The sequence below is a fragment of the Eumetopias jubatus genome, unplaced genomic scaffold, assembly GCF_037043125.1.
Source record: "Eumetopias jubatus isolate StellerSeaLion01/CBP00866 unplaced genomic scaffold, mEumJub1_p1.0 scaffold_11, whole genome shotgun sequence".
NCBI lineage: Eukaryota > Metazoa > Chordata > Mammalia > Carnivora > Otariidae > Eumetopias > Eumetopias jubatus.
Genome location: NW_028274817.1, coordinates 67019548 through 67044701, shown reverse-complemented (window position 1 = coordinate 67044701; position 25154 = coordinate 67019548). Strand labels below are relative to the sequence as shown.

General features: G+C 38.7%; 1 protein-coding gene across 2 annotated transcripts in view; it reads right to left on the bottom strand.

Annotated features, from left to right (window-relative positions):
- Positions 1 to 344: 344 nt before the first annotated feature.
- Positions 345 to 25154, bottom strand: part of RLIM (ring finger protein, LIM domain interacting) — a 33591-nt gene continuing 8781 nt past the window's right edge. For both annotated transcript variants that reach the window (XM_028101444.2, XM_028101443.2), the window contains 3 exons: positions 17365 to 17557; positions 16394 to 16477; positions 345 to 15106 (listed from right to left, as the gene is read on the bottom strand). In XM_028101444.2, coding sequence (XP_027957245.1) covers positions 13482 to 15106; positions 16394 to 16477; positions 17365 to 17533 — 1878 coding nt within the window. In that variant the 5' untranslated portion in view covers positions 17534 to 17557 and the 3' untranslated portion in view covers positions 345 to 13481. The remainder of the gene's footprint in view (positions 15107 to 16393; positions 16478 to 17364; positions 17558 to 25154) is intronic.

Here is a 25154-nt window from a genome sequence, read left to right as displayed (position 1 = left end):
GATTTTTTTTTTTTTTTTTGCATCACTCAGCATGTGTGGAATCTTTGTTGAGCCAAGTGCAAGTTTTAAAAGAACCATTGTAAGATGCTTCTTTTGGCATTTATCCTATTTAACTGATTTTTTTGTTTACTTTTTTTTTTTTTGCACCTGGCATATCTAATTACTCGCCTATCTAGCTATGGTTGTAGACGCTAAACAGTGGCTATATGCTGAGCAAAAAGAAAAAAAAAATAAATAAAATTGCCATAGCAACAAATCTTCAGCTATTGATTTGATTTGTTGTTTCACAGGCAATAATGTGTAATCCTAGTTTACCTGGTAAAGCAGGAATCTGTTACATGGGCTTTTTTTTTTTTTTTTTTTTTACTGTCTCACAATGTACAGGTCCCATCTTATTCTAGAACAACTGTGTCTGTCATCCTGCCTATCTCCTTCACACACACCTAGTAGGCTTTCTTGGACATCCAAAGAACATTGTTCAGATGCATTTATATTTATTGAAGCTGGTTTCCCAGACAACATGCTCAGTGTTCTTTAAATGTCTCAAAATCAGATGTACAGACTTCACAGCCATTGGAGGCTGGTTCAGCCACCTCTTCCACACTGGGTAGTACTGCTTTCCTATCTTACTAATATCTTAAATAGAATGTCTCTTAAAGTGCTAGAGATTTTACCTATGTGATCTCTAAGCTTCTCAACAAAGTAGGCATTATCCTTGCTTTGCAAAAAGGAAAACTGACTCAGAAGTGTCATTTAAAACCACATTGCTTGTAAGAGGCATTATGAATTTAAGTCTGATGGGCTCTTAACCTATGTTCTTTTCACTGCATCTTTAGGTCTCCAAATAACCTCTCTAATGGGTCATTTGCTCAATAGAATCATTGTTGCTCACTATTGTTAAGGCCCTGGACCTTATATTGCTTCTTAAGCAAAGTTCCTGGGGCCATGTGTCCGTGTCCAGACACAATTCTAATAATTCAGTTGGATCTCCAGGTGAATAGATTGTTTTGAAGAAGTAAAGATAGAAGGAAGTTTCGGGGGGGAAAGCCAAGAGTCAACTTTCCCAGGCAAGTGTCTTACACAGGAGTAGGATCCATATTAAATATGCTATTTGCAGAGTCCTTTGTCGTAATAACTTAGTGATAGTAACTTAGTTTCCACACCCATTGAACAGGGCCTCCTCCCAAAACTTGTTGCTTAGCCTGAGAGGATCTGCAAATGAGTCTGTTCCATGTGCACTCACCTGCAGCCCTGAAAATCTCAGGGCTGGGGATCCAGAGGGTATGTGGCTATGAAATCACCATCAGACCCATCCCAACAGTTAGTGGTGGCATGGCAGAGGGATGAGGTAGGACTGCAACATGGACCTACCTACTGGACTAGGGAAGCAATATTTGCCACCATAACAAGCAGAAGAGGAGCCAGTTTCCATGTAGTTGGTCCTGATTCTTATGCTGTAGTCCATAACTGCCTTTCCTTTGGCCCTTTTTGGCCCTTTGCTCTTATATCTGAAATCCAAAAGATGAACTTTGACACCAAGGTTGGGACCCCTACTGCATGGTTAGGTTAGGGCCTCATATCCCCTAAACAACTAGAAGCAGCCAATCTGGAGTTTCCATTTTTTCAACTACCAATTCTTTCTCAGGATGGTTTGCATGTAGACCTGCATCGATGCAGGCAACTGATCTGGGTGACTGTCACTCAGAAAATGCCAGGGCATATTAGCTAATCCATAAATATATGTTAAATTTACTAGATTCATCTGAGTTTGCTGAATTTAGTTTGCCCATCAGTAAAATCTCTGGCAAGTAAAGTCACCTAGAGGCATCCAATGAAAAGGATTTTAGTATTCGGCTCTTTAAAAAATTAAAAACTGCTGTCCCTTTGGTTCATTATGTGGGCAACCCCGCCCCCTACAGTTATTAGCCAAGAAAAACAGAGCAATGCTGGCCCAGTTATCAGTGAGAAGCTAGTTCCATCTTATTTGTTGCACTGGGTCCCCGTTAACTGAGGATTTCTGTGATGGCAGAAAAAAATCATTCAAATTGGATTATAATAACATAAAGAGCTGCCCTGCTGTTTATATGAATCTCACAAACCAAGTTTCTTAGGAAAAGAAGGAAACCTAGAAAAAGAAGTCAAAAGCTTAGAGCACTGTAGAGCCTTCTCCACTGGGTACTGTGGACCCAGCTTCATTGCACTTCCACTTGTGGAAGGAAAGGGGCAGGGAAGGGAGAGTCCTCTGTGGTGCCACGGAACATGCAGCAGCCCTAGAGTCAGATGTTTGGTAGCTCTGATTCTGCCACTTAGTAGATATTTAAGTCAGAACACTTCATTTCCATGATTGAGACTCCAACAGCTTCTCATCTCAGAATAAAATCCTATCCTCCTTCCCTAAACTATAAAACCCTCACAGACTGGCTCCTGACTCATTTCTTCTCCCCCCTCTTCAACATTGCTCCTTTTCTTCCCTCTAAATAATGACCTGAGCTCATTTCCTGGGGCTGGAATGTTCTGCTCCCTATTCATTCAGGTTATCAGCTTGTGTCACCTCCTCAGAAAGGTCTTCTCTGACCACCCTACTCCATCTCAGTCACAATCACATCAGACCATTTAAATTTTCTCCCCAGCATTTAACCACAGTTTTAATCTGTATTTATAAGGGTATCACCTGCCTCTCCCTACTAGAAGGTAAGCTCCATGAATGCAAGGACCTTTGTCTTATTCACCACAGTATCCTCTACGCCTGAAATGTTGGGATGCAGATTACAATAAATTTATTCTGGATGTTTAATACTAGCAGTGGGACTCAGAGGATGTCACTTAGCCTCTGATTCTTTTTCAGTTATAAAGTGCAAATATCCAATTGCCCACCAGCTGTAATGAGTATCAAATGAGGACAAAAGTGAAAAGGCCTAGCCTGCTAGCTGATAAACAGGTACAACACATCTATTGATCTATTAATCAATCCATAACCATCTCTCCAGCTCCCCTTCCCTTTCAGGGCCATGCTGGCAATTCACGTTTACCTTTCAGTAGAACCTATGTGTGTATACAGTGCTGGTGAATGTGGAGGGTAGATGCTAGAAATCAAAATGCTTTCGAGTGTCCCACAGTACCTCTTTGGAACAGTTATGGGTACGTGTTGTCATCCACAAAAATGTCAAGGGTCAGGAATCTAGCCCACTCAAGTTTCTAGGTTCATGTTTATAAGTTGGCATTTTAAACAAGAAATAAGGCCTAAGCCAGGCCTAGTTAATATATTCTGGACAGGTAACTTGTAAGGTACTCAAAATCAAATGTACCAGTCCAGTAATGTGGACTGAAGGAATTGGGGTAGGATGGAAAGAAAGAACGAGGGCTCTTCCAGCTTTTTTTTCCAGGTGATTTTGACCTCAGACTTTTAAAAAGTAACAAAGGGCCCAGCCAGTGCCCATGTCTGTACAAGTGTTGTTAGATAATATCTATACTAAAATGAAGTTTGGAGTGTATTTTTTATTTAGCAGATTAGGCTGAATGATTTTCCTGTTTAAAAATGTAGATGCTACTTACTAGTCCCCAAATGTGAAGAAAAGGGATTAACTCAGATGCTGGAGAAGACAGCATTAATTACTTGGAGAGTTTCCTTTTCATTAGAGCAATAGGGAAGAATTTGGGCTTAGTTGCTGAGTAGGTCTCCTTCTTAGAAAACAATCCTGTACCTTTGTGCTGAGTTTCACACTGTTCCGTTCTTTCCCTTATCCAGGAAAGGGCAGAGCAGAGACACAACAGAATAACTCTTCCTGAATTTTCACCTTTAATCTAGAAGGGCTACACCCAAAATACTGAAAAAAAGTGAGGTGATGTGGTCCTCTGGCCTCATCCAAGCAAGCAGAGTCACATGCTGGAGACATATTTGGGTCACACACGACTGAAACCAATATCCATCCTCTACTACTAAATGGATTTTCAGATTCCTAAATTAAAGGGCCACAGAAAATGTTACATTATATTCACACAGAAAATACAAGTAAAGCCAACGTAAATGAATCAACTTTTCCCCAAACCTCAACTCCAAGGGCTCTTCTTTCACAGGAGTTAATAATTCACTCCATGTTGTCGAACAAAGCAAAACATTCAGCAATCGCGTCAGAAAGACTTGGTGTTAGGAAACACTTGCTTTCACTTGGTCTGAAGTCTAATTTGGTAGCCTCTATCCTGTCAGCTTTCCCCCTTCCACTTGAAGTCATTTAAACATATCACTTACTTTCTAACTAAAGTAGAAACATAAATCCAGGTTAGCGGTTTCTAACAAATGCCAAGAATATTCAAATGTAGTGATTTCAGATGACAGGGCAACTGCTTGGAAATTATTTGTATTGTTTTCACATAACTGAACTAAGAGAATCCACATAAAACTTGGGAGTGCCCGTTCCTGCAATAGATCAATGTGACAACCACTACTTATTGGCTGCTACATAATGCTGAAGTTGTGGTGGACTGCCCTAATTTTTAATCATTGGGCCCTCGACCAGCTAAGGTTTTTTGCAAATTCTTAATGGTTAGATTTCAAGCTTTGGTAGGGAGTACATTAACCTCAAAAGGGGAGAATGATGGTAGTTTTTTAAGCTTGGATAGACACTTTTTTTTTTTTTAAAGAGATTTATTTTTTTGAGAGCGCGTGCAAGCAAGTGGGGGCAGGGGTGGAGGGAGATCTTCAAGCAGACTCCCCACTGAGTGTGGAGCCCAGTGCGGGGGTTCCATCTCACAACTCATGAGGTCATAACCTGAGCTGAAACCAAGAGTAGGACGCTTAACCAACTGAGCCACCCAGAGGCCTCCAGACACTCTTTTAAGCTACAGTTTTGACACACAATTAAAAAAATGATGCCCATTTAGTTTTAGGGCGGTGTAGGTGAGCAGATAAGATGTACATATCTACAGGTGAACTTTTAAAACCCATCACCAGTTGCATCCTACTTACTGTAACCATTCTCTCCCATATTCTAGAACTGCACTGTCCAATATGGAAGCTGCTAGCCACTTGTTTCTATTGAACATTTAGAAATGTGCCTTATTCAAAATGAGACATACTCTAAGTGCAATATACCAGATTTTGAAGACTCGATTTGAAAAAAAAATGTAAATCTCAATTATTTTTTAATACTAATTCAAATTGTTAAAATATTTTGACCTTATTGGGTTAAATAAAATTATTAATTTTACCTGTGTCTTTTTACCTTTTGTATTGTGGCTGCTTTCTTAGGAAAGTTAAAATTACACATCACTTGTGTTATCCTCCTACTGAACAGTGCTAGTCTAGAACACTTGGTGCAGACAGGGGACAAGTGTGAATTTATTTAAAAAGTAGGTACATCATGCTCGCTTCAGCAGCACATATACTAAAAAAGTAGGTACATCACAGTCACCAACACTGTCCATTGATAAACTCAGCAGTTCAGAGGCTTCAGGTCCCCATCCTGCCAAAACCAAGAAATCTCAGACCAGCACAATGCTTAGAATTTAACGGAAGCACAACACACATTACCTATTAGTTGATGAAACTCTAAATTCAGATGAGCTCATTTTCACCCCATTACTCTTCACTGCTCCTCTCAAATATTTGAATGGGGATGGAATATTTATAACATGTCTATCTTTTAAGGTTTTTGTATTATTTTATTAACTATTTACAAGTCTCCCCACTGAAATGCCTGCTCCTTGTGAGTAGGAATTAAATCTTTCTCCTGTGCTTTACCTGTTGAATGAGGAGTGATAATCATTTCAAAGTACTCACCTCACCAGCCATTTACTTACTCTAAATACTACTTACTGCACCTATTATTTGAAATGCCTTGTGATTGCCTTTAGAGCACAGATTCTTCTGAATATGCTTAAAGGTGGCAAATCTCCAACCACTGAGAAAAAGGTCATTCTTGGAAATAGCCAAGACTTGTCTCAATACAGCAAATAAGGTGAAGAAACTGAATAGGGCTGCTTCTCTGTTTATACAATTGTTTCTGAAAGCAATTTTAAACAAGCTCCAAATATCTTCTGAGCAATGACGACATTCTTAGAATGCCTATGGCTGCCCAAGACAACTTCAAAGGTCATTTACCTGGATGCCAATGAGCTAGCTGGAATACTTTTCAAAAGTTGCCATCTTGGGCGCCTGGGTGGCTCAGTTGGTTAAGCAACTGCCTTCGGCTCAGGTCATGATCCAGGAGTCCCGGGATCAAGTCCCACATCAGGCTCCCTGCTCAGCGGGGAGTCTGCTTCTCCCTCTGACCCTCCCCCCTCTCATGCTCTCTCTCTCTCCCTCAAATAAATAAAAAATCTTTAAAAATTAAAAAAAAAGCTGCCATATTTTCCAGTGATTTCATATTTCAAGCTGAGTAAAAACTGGGGCCAAGAGCACATATAACAAGGGGCTGAGATGATTCTTAACATTAAAGATTCCCCAAATGTACTCCATCCTCCTAAAATGTTGGAAATGAAACACCTTGATATACAGAGTACTAAGGTCTATTTGTTAATGCCCACAGTGATTTACTGAATTTACAATATATAACTTTTACTCCTCAGATTTGCCCTTAAAGTTTTCCTTGGCAAACTAGCTAAAACCCATGTTTTTTCTAAGAAATCATACCTTATAAGCAATCTAGTCTAGGGGTTGGGATAAATACTTAAAAATCAATTAGGAGCCACAAAGGAGCAGGGCAAAGAAAGTACAATGAAAATAAGCTATGGATGGGGTGCCTGGGTGGCTCAGCCACTAAGCCTCTGCCTCCGGCTCAGGTCATGATCCCAGGGGTCCTGGGATGGAACCCTGTATTGGGCTCCCTGCTCAGCAGGGAGTCTGCTTCTCCCTCTCCCACTCCCCCTTATGTTCCCTCTCTTGCTGTGTCTCTGTCAAACAAATAAATAAAATCTTTTAAAAAATTAAAAAAAAGTAAGCTCTGGAATCAGAGATGACTGGAAATACGTGGCCACTTACTATGTGACCTTGGGAAAATTACCAGACTGTATCTCATCTGCATCACCTATAAAACAGGGTGGTAATAACGCATCTGAGTCACTGAGAATTAAATAATTTATAGTGTCTGATATGTCTAACAGCAATCAGAAAAAGTTAGAGCTCTTTTTAATACAGCTATATTAGCAATCCATTTGGAATGCCTTACATTTAAATCTTGCCTGAATTCAAAGACCTCAAAACTGGACCCTAGATTTCCTATTTTTTTTAAATGATCATTAAAAGTACAGTTTATACCCCACTCCACTCTGATTAACCAGATCCTCTGTTCCAGGCAATAGTCCCTTCCACCGAATTTCAAGATGCTTGTGCATTGGCTTACTTTGTTGTCAAGAATGTCCTTTTCAGTGGCAGTCTTGAGCTTCAAAGAATAGAATCATGAACAGCACTTAAAAGGGACAGTCATAAGGCAAAGAGCTGACCACACCAAAGTTATCCCAAGGAACTGAGTTCCTATGCCAATGATAGGGCTTGGTGGGCACCAGAGGAAATGAAACTAATAAAATTTACCATCGGCTAAACGAATACCAGTACCAGGGGGAAGTCTTACCCAGGTATCAGAATGTGACAACCTACTTAAGAAACAAGGACATCTTAGTGGTTTAAGCAACATGTGTAAGAGGTTGGAGATAGGGACAGAAAACAAAAGCTACATGAGCACATCTACACACCTAGACAAGTTTTTGTATTTATAGAGGTCAAGCAAGAGAGTAGGCAGGGCAATGGTGAGAATACAAGTAATAGCAAAGATGCACCTACTTAAAATGTCATTTACAAAAGTCTTTCTAGGATTCTTGTATTGGAATACACCTCAATTTTTTATTTTACCACTCAAAGACTAAGCCATTAAACTACACAACATAAAATGGAGGTTATATTCCATAAACCAGTATCTGCTCAAACTCATAGCAGCGAGGAAATCAAAATCAAGGTTGCCCGAGAATTCCACTTGATTCTAAAACTCAAGTCTGTTTGACATTGGTTGGAGGCAACAGAACTTTGATCAGATCAGATTCCCTTTTAAAGAAAAACCCGAGAGATGATCAAGCACAAATGATCACTTCATGCATTTTATTGATAGTCTATATTTTAAATCTGCAGTATGACATCTTACATAGGGAAAAAGCTTCTTCCTAAAAGATAACTATTAATAATCAAACCAGCTTTAATATGACTGACCTTTCAAGGTCTTGTTTTGCATTAAACAAGTTAATTTTTAGCAGGTATAAAGCACTGTACAAAAAAAAAAAAAAAGGAAACTGGGTACATTCTCAAAATTTAATACAGGGCTTCCCAACCAGGAGTCTTCTGGATAGATATTGGAGAAGGGTGTTATGTTCAGATTTAAATTGAAAGAAAATGAGAAACCAGATAAAGCAAGCCGACCAAATTCACTTCACTTTGTGCTCCTTTCTGCTTTTTTGAAAGTCTCTCCCAGAGGTCAGGAAGCCCTGGTATAACAATCACTTTAGTCTTTACAGAACATACATTTATGTGCTTCATGTTCAAAGACATAAAGGCAGCTTTTGTTACTATCCCCCCTCCAAATCCCTTCAGGTTCTTTTGGCTTCAGAAAGCTTTCTAAGATTGCTGCCCAGTTCTTTATATATGAATCCAAGTAAACATCTATACCAAAGCAGCTCTTCCTGGGAGAAGATAAAACAGGCACAGATACATAAACCAGGCCAACCGCGTACCTATTCAACTTGATACCTGATCACATGGCCCTATATCTTTAAAAGCAGCACCAGGGACAAATGGAGCTAACAAGAGGTAAAATCCAAACATTGGACAGTTAAAACACATACAAATCAATCAGTTAAAAGAACGTTAGCAGAGGGGCACTAAACAGAGTTAAGGCTGGGCAGCTGGTTCAACCATACCTTGGTATCGGAATAAATCTGCAAGATGAGGAACTGAGAGGAACCCTGAAATAATGAGGCACAGTGGTATGGTGGGGTTCACGTCCATTGCATGTATTTAAGGTTATCATTCAATCCAGGTGACTATAAAGCAGCTTGCGGGTCTTTAGTAAACAAATCCTAATCAAAACCAAGTATCTCACTGTAATTGTATTTGAGAGTGTTGGAGAGTGTTCATTTCCTTCAAATTCGAATGAAAACATCTACAGAGACATGAAAATAATCCTAAAAACTGATACAAACTGTTATCCCTTTAGAGTTCCAACACTTCAATAACAGCTCTATTCTGTGCTGTATTTTAAATACAAAGTGGAGTTATTAAATCAAGTGAGATCACTCACCTGTTGGGAATATTATAGTATTTTAGAAATGCTCCAGTTAAGAACTCAATTTCAAAATGTTAAAACTTTTAAAGGGCAAGTACTTAACTCATAGTTCTTTCTTAGTTGCTTCCTAAAAATCCAATTTCAAAATAAGTGAAATACTCGTTCCTCGGACCTTGTACTTTTAACTTTCCAAATGAAGCATATTATTTTTGTTGATTTACATTTTCAAATGTTTTTCAAAAGCATACAATTTACTAGTTAACTCCATGAATTACAACACTGTTATTGAATAGTAAACATACTGAAGAATTATACTATACTTAAGGGAAAAAAAAATGCCTGACACTTTCACATGTGCCTTATCAATCTCTTGCATCACTAAGGTACAGAATACTTTAGAAAGTAGCAATCAGCACAGTTTCATAAGAATAAAAGTGCCCTGCAAACATGGCTTCTCTGTACTTAATATTGATAATACATTTGACAGGGAAGCCAGTAAGGTAAAACTTGAAAAACTCAAGGCAGATCATAATATTTTGTGTTCACAAAAGAACAAAGGAGAATAAAAAGGGGTGGAGGGGAATATCCTCCGTTTTTAAAAGAAAAGTATCAACAACCACCACAAGGTGCCACTGTATTCTAGCAAGCAGTAAAAATGGCCTTTTAAGAGACATTCTGCAATATTCACCTCCCTTATCACATGGGTATTTTGGGAGCTGACTGAAAGTCATGACTGATGCTTGACCCAGTTCAAGTCACAGACATTTGGGAAGCAGGTGGTTAAACAAAAAAAGCATATTAAGTGAAAACCCTTCATAAATACAATCTGAGACAGACACTAGGAGAGAACACTTGGCACAGAAAGGACATGTTTTCCCAAGGGGGGGAAATTATTTGAGGTAACACTTATAGCTAAGCAGTTTCCTAATCTTAAAGTTTGGGTAAACTCAACGATCACGTTTTTATAGAGATTAGATGTGCATATGTGTGTGCGTGTGCAGACACACACACCACACATATAAAATCCTGGTACAACTTTGTTAACTGTACAATTGATAATTTCCTACACTTCCAACACTAATGCGAACACTTCTCTCAACCCCCACCTCCATTAACCATTACCACCACTGAGGTATAACTAATGTGTTCTTTTGAGAGCAAATATTCCAAATTAACAACATGGCTCATCTTCTAGTGTTGCTATAGATAAAGTTTGCACACTTTAAACCTAACTTGCTCAATTTTGTTTTTAGTATTAATAAATCTCAACCTTGTCACAGCTGCTTGTAGTTAAACAACGTAACACCTCAAATGCTTCATACCAGTAAGTGATTTAAAAATATCTGAAATACTCAAGGAAACTCAGTTTTCAGTATTTTTCCCTATGCTTCAAACAATGTATTTCCCAACATTGTTTTTTCTTGTTCCTATTACTGCATGAAGTTCAAACTAGGTCTTCAAGACAGAACCTTTCTGTAATAAAGAAAAAAGTGCAAAGATACAAAATGAAATGTAAAGTCTTTTGCAAGAAAATGCTCCCTCAAGAGAATAGGTGTTTTGGATGCTGGTGGGAAAAAAAAAAGACTCTTGCTCTCCATTGTACATCTGACACCTACGAATGACTTTGTCTTCAATGTCCACAACACTAATAAGTATAGTCATGGACTTTGTAAAAAAAAAAAATTAAGTAGCAAATTCCACTAAAATATTTGTATCCATTCTACACAATCCAATGGAAATGAGTGCTATTGAAAAAGGTGTCCACATGCACATGTCCAGTATGTGCATTCTACTGAAGGCTAAAAACTTAAAATTCTATTTCCAGTGTTTATGAATAGCTTCAATATCTACATTCATAACCAGCATTCGGCATGAGTTACCTCTTACTTTAATACTTCACAAATGAGTAATACATCTTGGGAGGTTAGGGAGGTACCTGTTGTCAGTAACTTTGTTTTATGCTTAGAATGTGCTGCAGTTGTTTTTAAACTATTTAAAATGAACACCCTTATAATGGGACGTTTTATACCAAGAGGAAAATGGGTTTTAAGCCAATCAGGACTACCCTGCAGATCTGAAAATCGTAGATTACACCCTTAGGAAAGGAGACAAGGAGGCTCACAAATATAAAGGAATCCTGACTTTTACATGGACAATTTTTTTTAAAAAGATAAAATGTATTACATAAGCGCCATAAACAGTGAAATCTGCTTATATTAAAAAAAATAAGTGAAGCTTTGTTTGGACATTATTTCCTTGCAAGAGCAGTACATATCCTTAGTAAACAACTACCATATTTACAAGTTAATTTCCTTGATACTTAGGTAGGAATGAAAGCCAGAGGAAAATATGAAAGGATGAGCTTTGAAATAACCTTTACAGCTAAGTTGGTAACAGTTAAGGTAGCCAGATAATTCCTGAAGCAGACCTGTTTATTTTATAGAGTATCTGACTATGCATGGGTAGTTTTCACTTTAAAGACCAAGGATGTGTTCAATTCCTATTTGGGTACACTATCTTCTCCCAGATAAACAAACAAATCCTCCACAGTCAGACTAATCCTAACCCCAACTGGCCTCAAAAGAGAAATTCAGCAAGAGTACTGGGGTTGTTCACAAACCTAATCTCATTACTAAGGAAACAACACAAAATGCGTGTCCCATAGATTGTGAGTCAGCAGCCTCATCTTCAAATATGGGCAGCACCATTAAAATTTGAATCTCAATGACCCAACATGATTCACTTTCAACAAAGGATAAACATCCCTTAGTTCCTCAATTGGCCTTTAAATGCGAGATGTTAGGTCTGTGTTAGATGGTAATGAAATATTAACAAGTGCGCACTGGTACCTTAAATGACAAATCTAGAAAATAACGCAAATTTGAGACTTTCCTATTAGTACACACATCTGTACCAACTTCAATTCTTATGCTAAAAGTGGTTTATAGTCTTTTTCCTCCACCTTTTTTTTTCCTTTTCTGAGGAGCAGACTTGTGAAAACATCGATGTAACTTGTGCTACGTGGTAGTGGTTTGTTTGTTTTTAACCAAAACTCTACCAAATTTAATCTACTTCATCAGCTCAAGCAGAATACTGTGTCAAGGACCTCACCATATGAAACCAGTTCCCGTCTGTATGATTACTGTCTTCATAAAAATTTTAAATTCTTCAGAGCAGTTTTCTTGACTCCTCCCGTCTTTCATTTCCTGCCTAAATCCAAGTTAAAGTACCAAGTTTCCATTGGTATCTTCAATGCAGTTCAATTCTGCACTCTGTCCTTTCCTTTGCATGTCACAGTAGCTGTTCACATACATTAAATACTAGATATGTTCTGCTCTTGACATCTACACACTTACAAAAGCAGCTCTGTACTTTGTTTGGTGTGTGTTTTTTTTTTTTTTTTTTTTTTTTTACTATGTTGGCTCACAAAAAGCAGTTTTTTTCATTTCTAAGCATGGTACTTTACAATTTTTAATGCATTAATACAACAGTGCATTGGAAAAGTACTGAGCCTCTACAAAATAGCTTTACATTTTTAAACAAATGAATGTGATTTTTTTCACTTACACAAGCATAGGCTTTTTTAATATTTCCACAAGATAAATATCTCAATTAAACTATAAGCTCACTCTACAGTGTGCCACAGTGATGGGCTTAGGAGACAGTTATACACTTAGAAGATCCTAACCTTAGTGTTATTTACACTGACGTCCAATATCACCTCATCTGAAAGGTGAACAAATGATATTCAGCATGTAGCTGAATTTGTGCCAACTAAGAACTGGGAATGGTAGAGCTTTTAGCAATCACTTATGAAACATGTACTGTAACTTAGTCTAAACTGGGAATTTCCTTTGCCCTTCTCTCCTATGGCATGGGAAACGTTAAAGATCAACGTGAAACGGATAAAGAGCCATTGCTAAGGCAAATCTTTTAAGATAACAAAGGAGAAACTGATAAGCGTATATGACAAATCATCAGTAATATCAATTACTGGTACTGAAATCAGATTTTTATGTCCTAAAACATTGCTTTTTAAATATTTCCTTTTATTCTGGAACAGAAATTGGAAAAAGGACAATGATTCACTCAGAAAGCAATGACTCAATTCAGGTTGCTACTTTACATTTAAGCACCACTCAAAAAGTGGGCATAAAGCAAGTGATTCCTGTTTGCCCATCACTATACCAGCTACGTAGCTGAGAGTTCAGAACTTAATTACACAACGCTTTCTCTGTTACCAGAAGCTAGGACTGCTCTGCGACAAATAGGACAAGTAGAATTCTCAGATAGCCAGCGATCGATGCAGTGGACATGGTACTCATGGGAACAAGGTAGTTTACGAAGTTTGTTGCCTTCTGTATATTCTGTAATGCAAACACTACAGGTTTTTAATGCATCGTTTTCACCAAAACTTCTCATGGCCAAGTTGTCAATCTGTTCTTTGGTAAGTCCTCTAGGTTGGTCATCATCATCCTCATTTAAGAGGAAAAACTGAGCCAGACTAAGGAAGGGCAAAGAGCCACTTTCATCAAAGGTTACCGGGGCCCTGTGTCGACCCTCTCGTCTGGCACCTGATGAGCCTGATGATGAGCTTCCTTCATTACTGCCTTCAAACACCTCTGAGCTAGTCTCTGAACTTTCACCACTGGAACTGGAACTAGGACTGGAACTGGAACTAGAACTGGAACTGGAACTGGAACTGGAACTGGAACTCGAACTGGAACCAGAACTGCTACCACCACCAGAACTCCCTCTTCCATTCCGTGACTCTGCCCTTTCCACATTTCGACTCGAGACTGAGCCACTAGGCTCGGAATCACTATCACTGTACATAAAGTAGCTTAACTCACCAAAACCTGTCATTATCTGCCTTAACATGGTCTGAATTGCAACAGATGTAGTCTCACTTAAACCGGTATTTAAGATTCTACGAATCGGAATTCTGATGGTACTGACATAGGTTCTCACACCTGCCCGTTCGGAACGTGAAAACGTACGCCTAAAACCTCCTCGTTCACTTTCATAAGTGACAGTATTGTTTGGCGTCTGAGACCTCGACCGAGTTCTGCTAGCTATGCTATCTCTCTGCCGGTATTCTCCAGGACGGACTCTTCTTACTTGAAGATCAAGGACTATGGTTGGAGGTCTCTGTCCTGATCCTGTAGATTCACCACTGCTGGTTGTGTCTGAAGAACCTGCTCCTTGTGAGGCATTTCTTGTTCCAGAAGCTGCAAAAAGACCTCTACTCAGCAAATCGGGTCCACTTATTTGCTGTCTCAATGTCACATGGTGCCGGGTTCTAGAACTTCCCTCCGTCTCATTTACTAAAGGATGCTCGAAAGTCTGAGATGAGATACTATGATGAGATCTTCGTGGAATTTCACTCATCGGATGCAGAGGTGACCTACTTCTTTCAGCTCTCGCGCGGGTTCTCCGATGGTCTGGGCTCCTGCTTCTTGCCCTTCTCTGACCTCTGGTAGGTGCGACTTCTCCCGTTAATGCTTCCGTTGAATTTCGTTCTGATCTGGATGGCCTTGCAGATGTTGATTCAGATCGTGGATTTTCCACTTGCCTTTGGCTGTTGTTGTCTGTATTTTCTCCACCAGAACGTCTTGCAGATGGCTCATTTTCATTCTCTGAATTTTGGCTCCCATTATTACGGTTAACATTGATCTCTAAACTGAATCTGAAATCACCACTGTTTGGATTAGTCCGGCTCACTGCTCTCCAAGATTGGTTTCCTCTCTGCCCACTTCTTGTTGTATTTCCAGTTTGTCTGACAGAGTTAAGCCAGTCTATTATAGAGTCACCATTAGACACATCATCTGAAGAGTCTCCACCTGTTTTTAAAAAAGGGAGGGGAGAGGGGAAAAAAAGGAACTACTAAAATTAGGACAATCATGTAATAGTGCTCTGAAACTGTGTTAGAAAAAAAGAACAAAGATTCTGAACAGATTTCACATTTACAGATTTTTGTCAACTATACTGCATAGATTTGCAAGTAAAGGCAGGAATGTTTCAATTCCATTTTGAAAGAGCAAGTTAATCCTAGGGAAATTTAGAGGAAGTTTTTTTAAAAGGGAATCTGGAGGAAGTCTATTTTCAGAACTGCATCATATACAGAGCCTAGGATACCACTATGGACTGTCAGAAGACATTTTTTCAGGCCTCTGTCAAAACATTAATCAAACAAAGTAAATGCCAGTTAGGGTACAGGGCTAGTATTTTTGTTCAAATCACATTTTTGTCACATTTTCATTAGTCTACAACATTTCCTCTAGGATCTTGACTTAAGTGCCTTTGATAATACCGGACTTTTAAAATACAAGACTGCTGTAGCCATTGCAAAAATATACACAGGGTTTACTGATTCAAAAGTATTTTAATACTTCTTCATATTACCAAGATTTTAAATTAACATGAAACTGGGAGTCCAGACCAAAAATGAATAGTCTGAACCTAGCACGGTACATATAATGACATGCTCAAGAACCAAACTGTTATTATATAGCCTCTTATGTTAGTCAAATTCCCTACAATCCTACTTAAAATTAAAAGCAGGGTTTCTCAAGTGGCACTATTTCCATTTTGAGCCAGGTAATTCTTTGTTGTAGGGGCTGTGCTGTTATGAATTTCAGGATGTTAGGATGTTTGGCAGAATCCCTGGCCTCCACCCACTAGATACTAGTAGCAAACCCCCAGCTGTGACAACAACCAAAAATGTCTCCAGACACTGCCGATGTCCCATGGGTGGGGGTGGGGTGGGGATATAACCCATTGAGAGCCACCAGGTTAGAGACTACAGCCTTTCTGCTGGTGGAGAATGCACAGGTTTATAAGGTAGAAATAATTCAGCAGGTAGGAGGAAATTTCAACGGAGGTACAAACTCAAGAAAAAAACCCCAGCACATTTAAATAGGCCATTTCTCACTATGTCTCAATTAATACAAACCCAAAGGTGAAGCAGAAAAACAACATGTTGACATTCTCACCAAATACCAAGAAAATGCCAGTTCTCTTTCTGTTAACAGTTCCTTAGCACTGTTTCTGGATAATCTTTGGCTGACCTTTCCTGGAGTTCCGTATCTATTTCATCCTCTACCCATCCCCCCCAAAGCAAAATATACCTCTGTTTTCATCTGAGTTTTGTGGTGGTGGGCCCTCTTTAATTTGCTGTAGTCTTCTCAGCAACTCTTCCTCAGTACTTTCACCTGAAAATAGTTTAGAAATATGTGCCAAATTACAAATAAAAATGGAGATGAAAACCAAAGAGTAGGAACCTGGGTAAAATTCATTCTTTGGGGGCATGACATTACAATTGATGCAAGTTTCTTTCCAGTGTACTAAATGCTTTTGCATACGATTTCTCATTCTTTCGAACTGTAACTCTATGAGGTAGATATTATCTGCATTTTAAAACAAAGAAACTAAGTGAGACTGCTGTATTAATAACTGGCAGGGCCAGAATACCAACTGGGGCATTCTGATTCAAGTCTGGTACTGTTGGCTCAAAATGCGCTCCCTCTTCGAAGAGTCATGCTAACTAACACCTTACCTTTTAAAATTTAAACAATAACGCAAATGTTAGAATTAAATAGAAATGAGGAGGACCAGAGATAATGAATTTTAATTAGGATCAAATGGGACCTAAATGAGCAAAAGAGAATAACCAAGCACAAAGTTCTGAACCGACAATTTTACCCAAGGACAGCTTTGGAGGACTACAACTGGAACGTGATCTAGGAATCAAAGATGACAAAAAAAAGTCTGTCCTAGGAACTAACGTTCTCTCATTAGCTCTTCCACACTTAGATTTATCTCTGGTAAATTAAATAAAGCTAACTAAAGACAAAAATATTGTTCAGTTCCACTTTTTCAATTCAGCTCACTCTAAATTCATAATATAAATCATAACTAAAAGTTGTGATATAGGATAATTCCAAGTAGGAGTGAACAGAACCACGCAATTAAGTACAGCAATAAATGTCATTCTGTACTCCCTGTATTAAAATGATACTTCATAACAGCTGAAGAAATAGATTTTAAAACATAAAAAAAAAGACCAGCAATTTACATTAAATCTTTACACATCGCATACCTGGGGTGCCTAGCAAATTGTTATCCCTCATAAGTCTATAATCTTCTTCACTCAGGTTATTTACAAATTGATAGAAAGCTTCTTCCCGATCCAATCGGTCCATCTGACTTCTGCGCTGTGCTGCAGACTGATCACCACTTCCTTTATCGTTAGAATCTGAGCTTTCCATCTTGATGAACAAGTGGAAAATTATCTACAAAGAGAAAGGAGATCCATCTTGAAAACCAAAGTTAGCACGTGTTCTCTAGAACAGTTTTAATTATGTGAAAATCCAGAATGCAGGTCAAGAAGTGAATTTTAAGACCTCATGTGAATAAAATTTCATAAAAGAAAACTCCTGAAAAGGCCCTGTTATATATTAGGAAAAAAGTAGGTCAGGAATTAGCCTAACTATGGCCGATGGGCCAAAATCAGCCCTGGTGCCTATTTTTTTCCTTGAGAGCGAAGAAGGATTTTTACACTTTTTAAAGATTGTGTTTACAAAAGGGAGATGATGTTTTGTGATGTATGAAAAGTACGTGAAATTCAAATTTCAGTGTTCACTAAGTTTTACAGGAATACAGTCGTACACCTTCACTTACATGTTGGCTGTGGCTGGGCCAAGTAGACGTGAGAGACCGAATGGGGCCCAATCGCTGCTTTGCACTGGGGACGATCTGGGCCTTATGAATCGCAGTGATGTAACCTGACTGCGTGTCAAATGCCATGCAGATCACCATACCGCGACATTTTAAGAAATGACCAGTGCGTTCTCATGTCAAATGAAGTCAAAGTGCACTCTGAATGTCACCCTCAGAGGCAGAGTAGGGTATGGATTATTTTGCTGTGAGATGGAAGACTGAGACTTACTATGCAATGGCACGACTTAACTGTGCTAAAAGAAAATACACGTTCATACTATCAGACCAAGCATTCATCACCAAGTTCCCAATTCACAGATAAAGCTAAAGTCTGAAAAACTGGAAAATTTAAAACAAAATATCTCATCACCAAATATTTTCTCACAAGAATAAAAATCAAGGCTTCAACCACAAAGTTTCCAGGTGGTTTATTTGTTGGCTAAGCAAGAAAAGCTGTATTATTGATGGTGAGTTAATTAAACTGTGCTTGATTGCAGAAGCTCAAGAAATGGGTCCCGAGAAAGTTGTTTAAGATTATTAGCTCTTTGGTGAGAAGAGTTGCTCAAAAATTCGAGGACACTGGAATATGTCATAACCAATTGACAAAAGAGACAGCAAATGATTTTCAGTGGTTTTTCTTGGGCCTTGATGAGTCGACAAATGTAACTGATTACTATCCAGTTGTTTATTCATGGAGTCAAGTGTTGATTACTCAAGAAGTTTGGAGTAACTACAGAGGTAGCCTCTATGAATAGTCTGCATGGAGCAACTACAGGTGATATTTCAAAAAAGTTGAGAAAACACTAAGCACAGTTTGAAGTGGAATCTGCTAAGATGTGCTACAACTGAAATGGTGCTAAATGTATGTGTACAGCAGCAAAAGACAAGTTGGACAAATTTCTGAAGACTGTGAAAATGTAAAGTGTTAGTGTTTTAAGTCTATGGGTAATTCCTTGTATTATTCATCAGCAGGTAGTCTGTAGAAACTATCTAAATTTATCATATCGCTAAACCAGTAGTGTTAATGGTGAACATTACTGTGGCCTTAACCATCACCAGTTCTCTGAATTTTTGTCAGAAAAAGAAGCTGAATATCCTAATTTGCCCTACTACTTGTTAACAGCGCCTACATGCAAAACTTACCCTGCAGGAAAATCATTTCAGCAACAACTAACACTGGAATCACAGTGTCAGGCAAGCTGCTTCATGCACTTCTTATGCTACCAAAGAAACGAAAGCTCCGTTCCCATGTAAATTTGTAGCAGATTTATTTTCTAAGGACAAATCACAGTTCCAGAAGCATTTTTTGGACCTCACTGCAAAGAAAATTTCCTTATTTCAAAATCCATTCAACTGTCCATCTAAGGCGCTTCCACCTAACCTTCAATTCAAAGTGGTAACTCTGCTGTGTAATGATATGCTAAAAGGTAAATATCAAATGAATTCTGTAAATGCCTTCTCTAAGGGATAAATATGCTTCATTAATTTACGCTTGTGGATTGATTAGACAGCAATATAGGCATACCATGTCTTGTTGCGCTTCGCAGATACGGTTTTTTTTTTTCCTTAGATTTTATTTACCCATTTGACAGAGAGAGACACAGTGAGAGAGGGAACACAAGCAGGGGGAGTGGGAGAGGGAGAAGCAGGCTCCCCGCGGAGCAGGGAGCCCGATGCGGGGCTCGATCCCAGGACCCTTGGACCATGACCTGAGTCGAAGGCAGACGCCTAACGACCGAGCTACCCAGGCACCCCAGATACTGTGTTTTTTAATGAATTGAAAGGTCTGTGACAACCCTGCATGGATCAAGTCTGCTGGTGCTATTTTTCTAGCAGCATTAGCTCACTTCCTATCTCTGCCTCACATTTTGGTAATTCTTGCAATATTTGAAACTTTTCATCATTATTATATTTGTTAAGGTGATCTGTGATCAGGGATCTTTGATGTTGGAATTGTTTTGGGGTGCTGTGCACCACGCCCATACAGGCCGGCAAACTTAGCAGATAAATGTATGTGTTTTGACTGCTCCACTGACCACCTGTCCCCCCTCCTTTTCTTGGGCTTCCCTCTCCCCTGAGACACAATCTTGAAATTAGGCCTGGGTGGCTCAGTTGGTTAAGCGACTGCCTTCGGCTCAGGTCATGATCCTGGAGTCCCTGGATCGAGTCCCATCAGGCTCCCTGCTGGGCAGGGAGTCTGCTTCGCCTTCTGACCCTCCCCCCTCTCATGTGCCCTCTCTCCCTCTCAAATAAATAAATAAAATCTTTAAAAAAAAAGAAATTAGGCCAATTAATAAACCTACAATGGCCTCTACGTGTACAAATGAAAGGAAAAGTCACACATCTCTCTCACTTTAAATCAAAAGCTAGAAATGATTAAGCTTAGTGAGGAAGCCATGTCAGAAGCCATATCAAAAGCCACGGTAAGCCAAAAGCTAGGCCTCTTGGGCCAAAGAGCCCAACTGTGGATGCAAAGGAAAAGTTCTTGAAGGAAATTAAAATTAAAATTCACTCCAGTGAATACATGAATGATAAGAGAGTTCAGCAGCCTTATTGCTGATATGGAGACAGTTTTAGTCGTCTGGATAGAAGATCAAGCCAGCTCCACCATTCCCGTAAGCCAAAGCCTAATGCAGAGCAACACCGTTTAACTCTCCTCAATTCTATGAAGGCTGAGAGAGGTAAGGAGGCTGCACAAGAGAACTTTGAAGGCTGCTTCATGAAGTTTAAGGAAAAAAGTCATCTCTGTAACACAAAAGTGCAAGGTGAAGCAGCAAGTGCTGATGCTGAAGCTGCAGCCAATGTCGTGCCAAGAATCTCTACCAGCAAAGATTATGACTTGCTGAAAGCTCAGATGATGGTTAGCACTTTTTAGCAATAAGGCATTTTTTAAATTAAGCTATGTGTTGTTTCTTAGGCATAATGCTATTGCACACTTAACAGACTACAGTACAGTATCAACAAAACTTTTATATGCACTGGGAAACCAAAAAACTCATTTGACTTGTTTTGTTGCAGTATTTGCTTTATGACGTTAGTCTGGAATTGAACCTGCAATATCTCCAAGGTTTTCTTGTACCTGTATGTGTGAAAGACATTATCAAAAATGAAATATGGAAAATCTCATTTCAAGTCAGTAACAGTAGAGAAACATCTGCAAATAACTTTGATGAGGAATATCTTTACCCCGATTAAGCAAAATGTTATCCCTCCAAAAGAGAATGCCATTCTTCTCGTTATTCGACCTCTATTACAAAAACACCAATCCATTATTATTATAACATTTTGAGTTTTATCAAGAAAAACTTTGTAGAAATTTGGGCTTCTCTTTATATCTAAATAACTATGTAATATGCTCAATTTTGCTTTCTGATCAGCATAGCAAAAGAACAAATTACCACCTGGCTTTTCTATTAATCTCAATTAACCATTCCAATGATCAACAACATAGTAAGCAATCTAAAACAAGACTCCAAACAAAAACTTTCAGCCTCTAGTTCTTTTCCTTCCAACCCCAAGTTGCCCTTAAGTGCACACTGAAAAAATAAAAGTTAAGTCCATGAAAATACGAAAATCTGATTTGTGGAAGAGGTAATCTATATTGGTATACTAAGATTTAATCCCACACATAACATATAAAGTATCTGGATGTTCATAATTCAATACTAAAGGGAAAAATAAAAACAAACCCTCTTTCAGATAGTGAAAAAAGAAAAACAAAGAGGCTTCTCTACCTGTCTGGTTTTTTATAACTTGAAACCTTAACAAGATTGGAAATCAACAGCTTAAAGTTATATAGGCCAGGCAATGAAAAAAAAAAACAGAAGGAAGCCAAATTTTTCCATATGTAGCTAAGGAATACAATTTGGTATTGGGAACAGTAAGCAGCTAACTTAAAACAATACAGAAAAGCTCAAAGGAAAAATATACTTCAGCCATAATTCTTCAAACCAAATAAAACCACCAGTAACATTCACTAATGTTCTTAAGAACTTAATATTTTGAAAGTTAACAACATGAAAGTTAGGACAAAGTCCACTTGTGAAGGATCAGTAAATGGTTCTAAAAATAATTTATAATTTTTTTTTTTTTAGAGAGAGAGAGAGCATCTGTGGGGGGGGGAGAGGGAGAGAAAGAATCTTAAGCAGGCTGATGCAGGGCTCAGTCTCACTACCCTGAGATCATGACCTGAGCCAAAATCAAGTCAGACACTTAACCAACTGAGCCACCCAGGTGCCCCCAAAATAATTTATAAAAAAGTACAATTCCATAGGGTTGAAAGGCTTTCAAAACATAAATCTTCAAAGAAGACAAAAATGTCTGATAAGTTCTGACATTTGAAGAACATGAACCAAAGATAATAGAAAACACACACACCAAGTACTGTTTTAAGAACGGCACAAAGTCTTAACAGTGTCAGGGAGGTTAAAGCCCATGTGGAACAGAAACTTGCAAAAATATGGGAGATTTTAAAAATGGCTCTGAAAAACATAATAATAATAAAAGAAAAGAAAGAAAAAAAAAGAAAAACATAATCTGAAACAAGAAAGGGGTCCTGTATTGAGTGGGTGGGGAAACTGGTATATGAACAGGAGAAGAAGAGTAGAGGCACTCAACTTCTGTTTTGTTTCTATTTTATTCAACGAGGAATTCACCTCCTAACTGAAAACAGTGGAAAAACAAACTTCTCAAAGAGAGAATCAAGACCCCAAACTGCAAAACTTCTAATGATAATCTTTGAAAAATCACAGAGAACAGGAGAGATGCTAAAAAGACTAGATTTTAGAATTGACCAAATCTTCAAATAAAAGTGGTCTATAAACTGTAGCACAGCAAAATCTGACAATAAACCTGGGGGGGGGGGCGAAACGCCTGGGTGGCTCAGTCGTCTGCCTTCAGCTCAGGTCATGATCCCAGGGTCCTGGGATGGAGCCCCGCATCGGGCTCCCTGCTCAGCGGGAAGCCTGCTTCCCCTCTCCCACACTCCCTCTCCCACACTCCCTCTCCCACTCCCCCCTGCTTGTTCCCTCTCTCGCTGTGTCTCTGTCAAATAAAATCTTAAAAAAAAAAAAAAACCTAGGGGGGATTCTGCAATAGACTATCAGACATATTGCAAACATGTAGAAGTAAATGTGTTCACCAGAAGTGGGGTTCACTGCCAAATTAACCCCATTTGCTTGACCTAGGGATGGTTCTCAACCTTGGCTTGCACATTAGAATCACCTGGAAAACTTTCTCTGGGGTTGGCCAGACAGCAGTATTTTTAAAAAATTCCACAGATAATTCTATTGTGCAGTTAGGGTTGAGAACCTCTTCGATAGGTACATGTGAGGAAAACACTGCTGACTAGTCTGGCTTGATTTCTGTAGAGTGTGAGGAGATTTTACATCCTTAGCATCACAGAGAAATGGAGGTTAGATCAGTGCTTCTCTAACTTCAGCATACAAACGAATCAACTGGAAATCTTGTTAAAATGCAGATTCTGATTCAGTAGATTTGGGATGGGGCCTGAGAACCTGCATTTTAAATAAGCCTCCAAGGGCTGCTGATCCTAGAATCACAGTCTGGGTAGCAAAGAGCTTGAAGACAATACAGTTTAACAGATTCACAGCTGTCAAATACCATCCTCAAAGGTTATAGAGCAATGTTAACCTGCAAACAATCCTGTCTTTAGCATTTAAAAAAAAGCCACGTCAAAAACATGCTAACCAAATCTAAGCAATTCAAAGCTGGGAGTTAGTAATGAAGATGTATGCATATGACAAATAATACTCTGAATTCTCAGTGGATTGTGAGGATGAGCTGAAATCAACAAAAACGATGGTAAATGTGCTTTCCTGAACACTTTATGAAGAACTATCAAGCTAAAATAACCCACATTAAGAGTACAGAGTAGGGGGAAAACCTACTCCTGTGACAAAAGCAGTTCACACGAAGACCTGAAAGTTTTTAATTAACAAAAACTCAATAAAAAGCTCGTTTGACCTAGCTAAGGAACCTAACAGAGTCCCATATTGCTTTCACAGACCACAGTGCTCAAATAAAAGTAGTAACAGACCCACTGCAACCTGTTGTTCAGCTCTAGAGTGACCAAGATGATAAGCCAGGAACACCACAAAGGAAACGCTGAATTACCTGGATATGTCTAGCCTGAAGACAAGACTAATACTGGGCATGATTACCAATGTCAAATATTTAGTTATAGCATGAAAGAAAGCAGAACCACAGAATCAAACTAGGGCCACTAGCTGAAGAACTATGGAAGCAGATAATTCTCTTAATCCAATGGTCTAACGATTAAATTGTCCAAAAGTGGAGATGCCACCAGCCTCCTGAAGCAAGCAAGCTACCCATTCTCTGGAAATATTCAAGCACAGGCTGGATATTAAGTGAAGATTCCTTATTAGGTAGGAGTTTGAACAGACCGACTTCAAAAGACCCTTTGGACTAAAATGTCATTAAGGATGGGAAAGTCTCTTGGTTTTCTATTCTGGGCCTAGGGTCCTATGAAGGTACATATTCCAGCGCCACAATTTTGTTTTAACACTTTGATAAGACCAATCCACTTAAGTTGTTCCATCCCCGCCCTCCAACACACCTTGTATTTTACTACCTTCACACTTCTACCAACCCTGTTCCCTCAGCCCTTTCTCAGTCTCTCCCCATTTCACTCACCCTTTAAGGTTCAATGAAATCTTACCTCCTAAGAAGCTATTACTAGCTCAGCTAGCAATTTTTTCATCTCTTCACACAGTGTTTATGCCACTAAGAGTGGCACCTTGTGCCTTATGTGGTCTTTTATATTTTTGAAATAATATGAATCTTATTTACCCAACATAACCAAAGTATCATTCCAACATGTTATCAATATAAAAAAAAACTAGAGATGTTTTACATTCTTCTTTTTAAATAGTGAGTCTTTGAAATGTGGTATTTTATATTCATGGCACATCTCAAGTTGGATACAAAATTTTCAATGGTTAAAGTAAAATGTAGTCCTATCAAAACAACAAGGTTGTGTTTAATGAGAAAATATACACTGCTTCACTTTTTATTTAACTTGGTTAAAATTAAAGAAAATTAAAGGTTCAGTTCCACAGTTACACCAGTGACATTTCAAGTGTCAGGTAGCCACATGTGCTTAGTGGCTACCCCACTGGACAGTGCAAT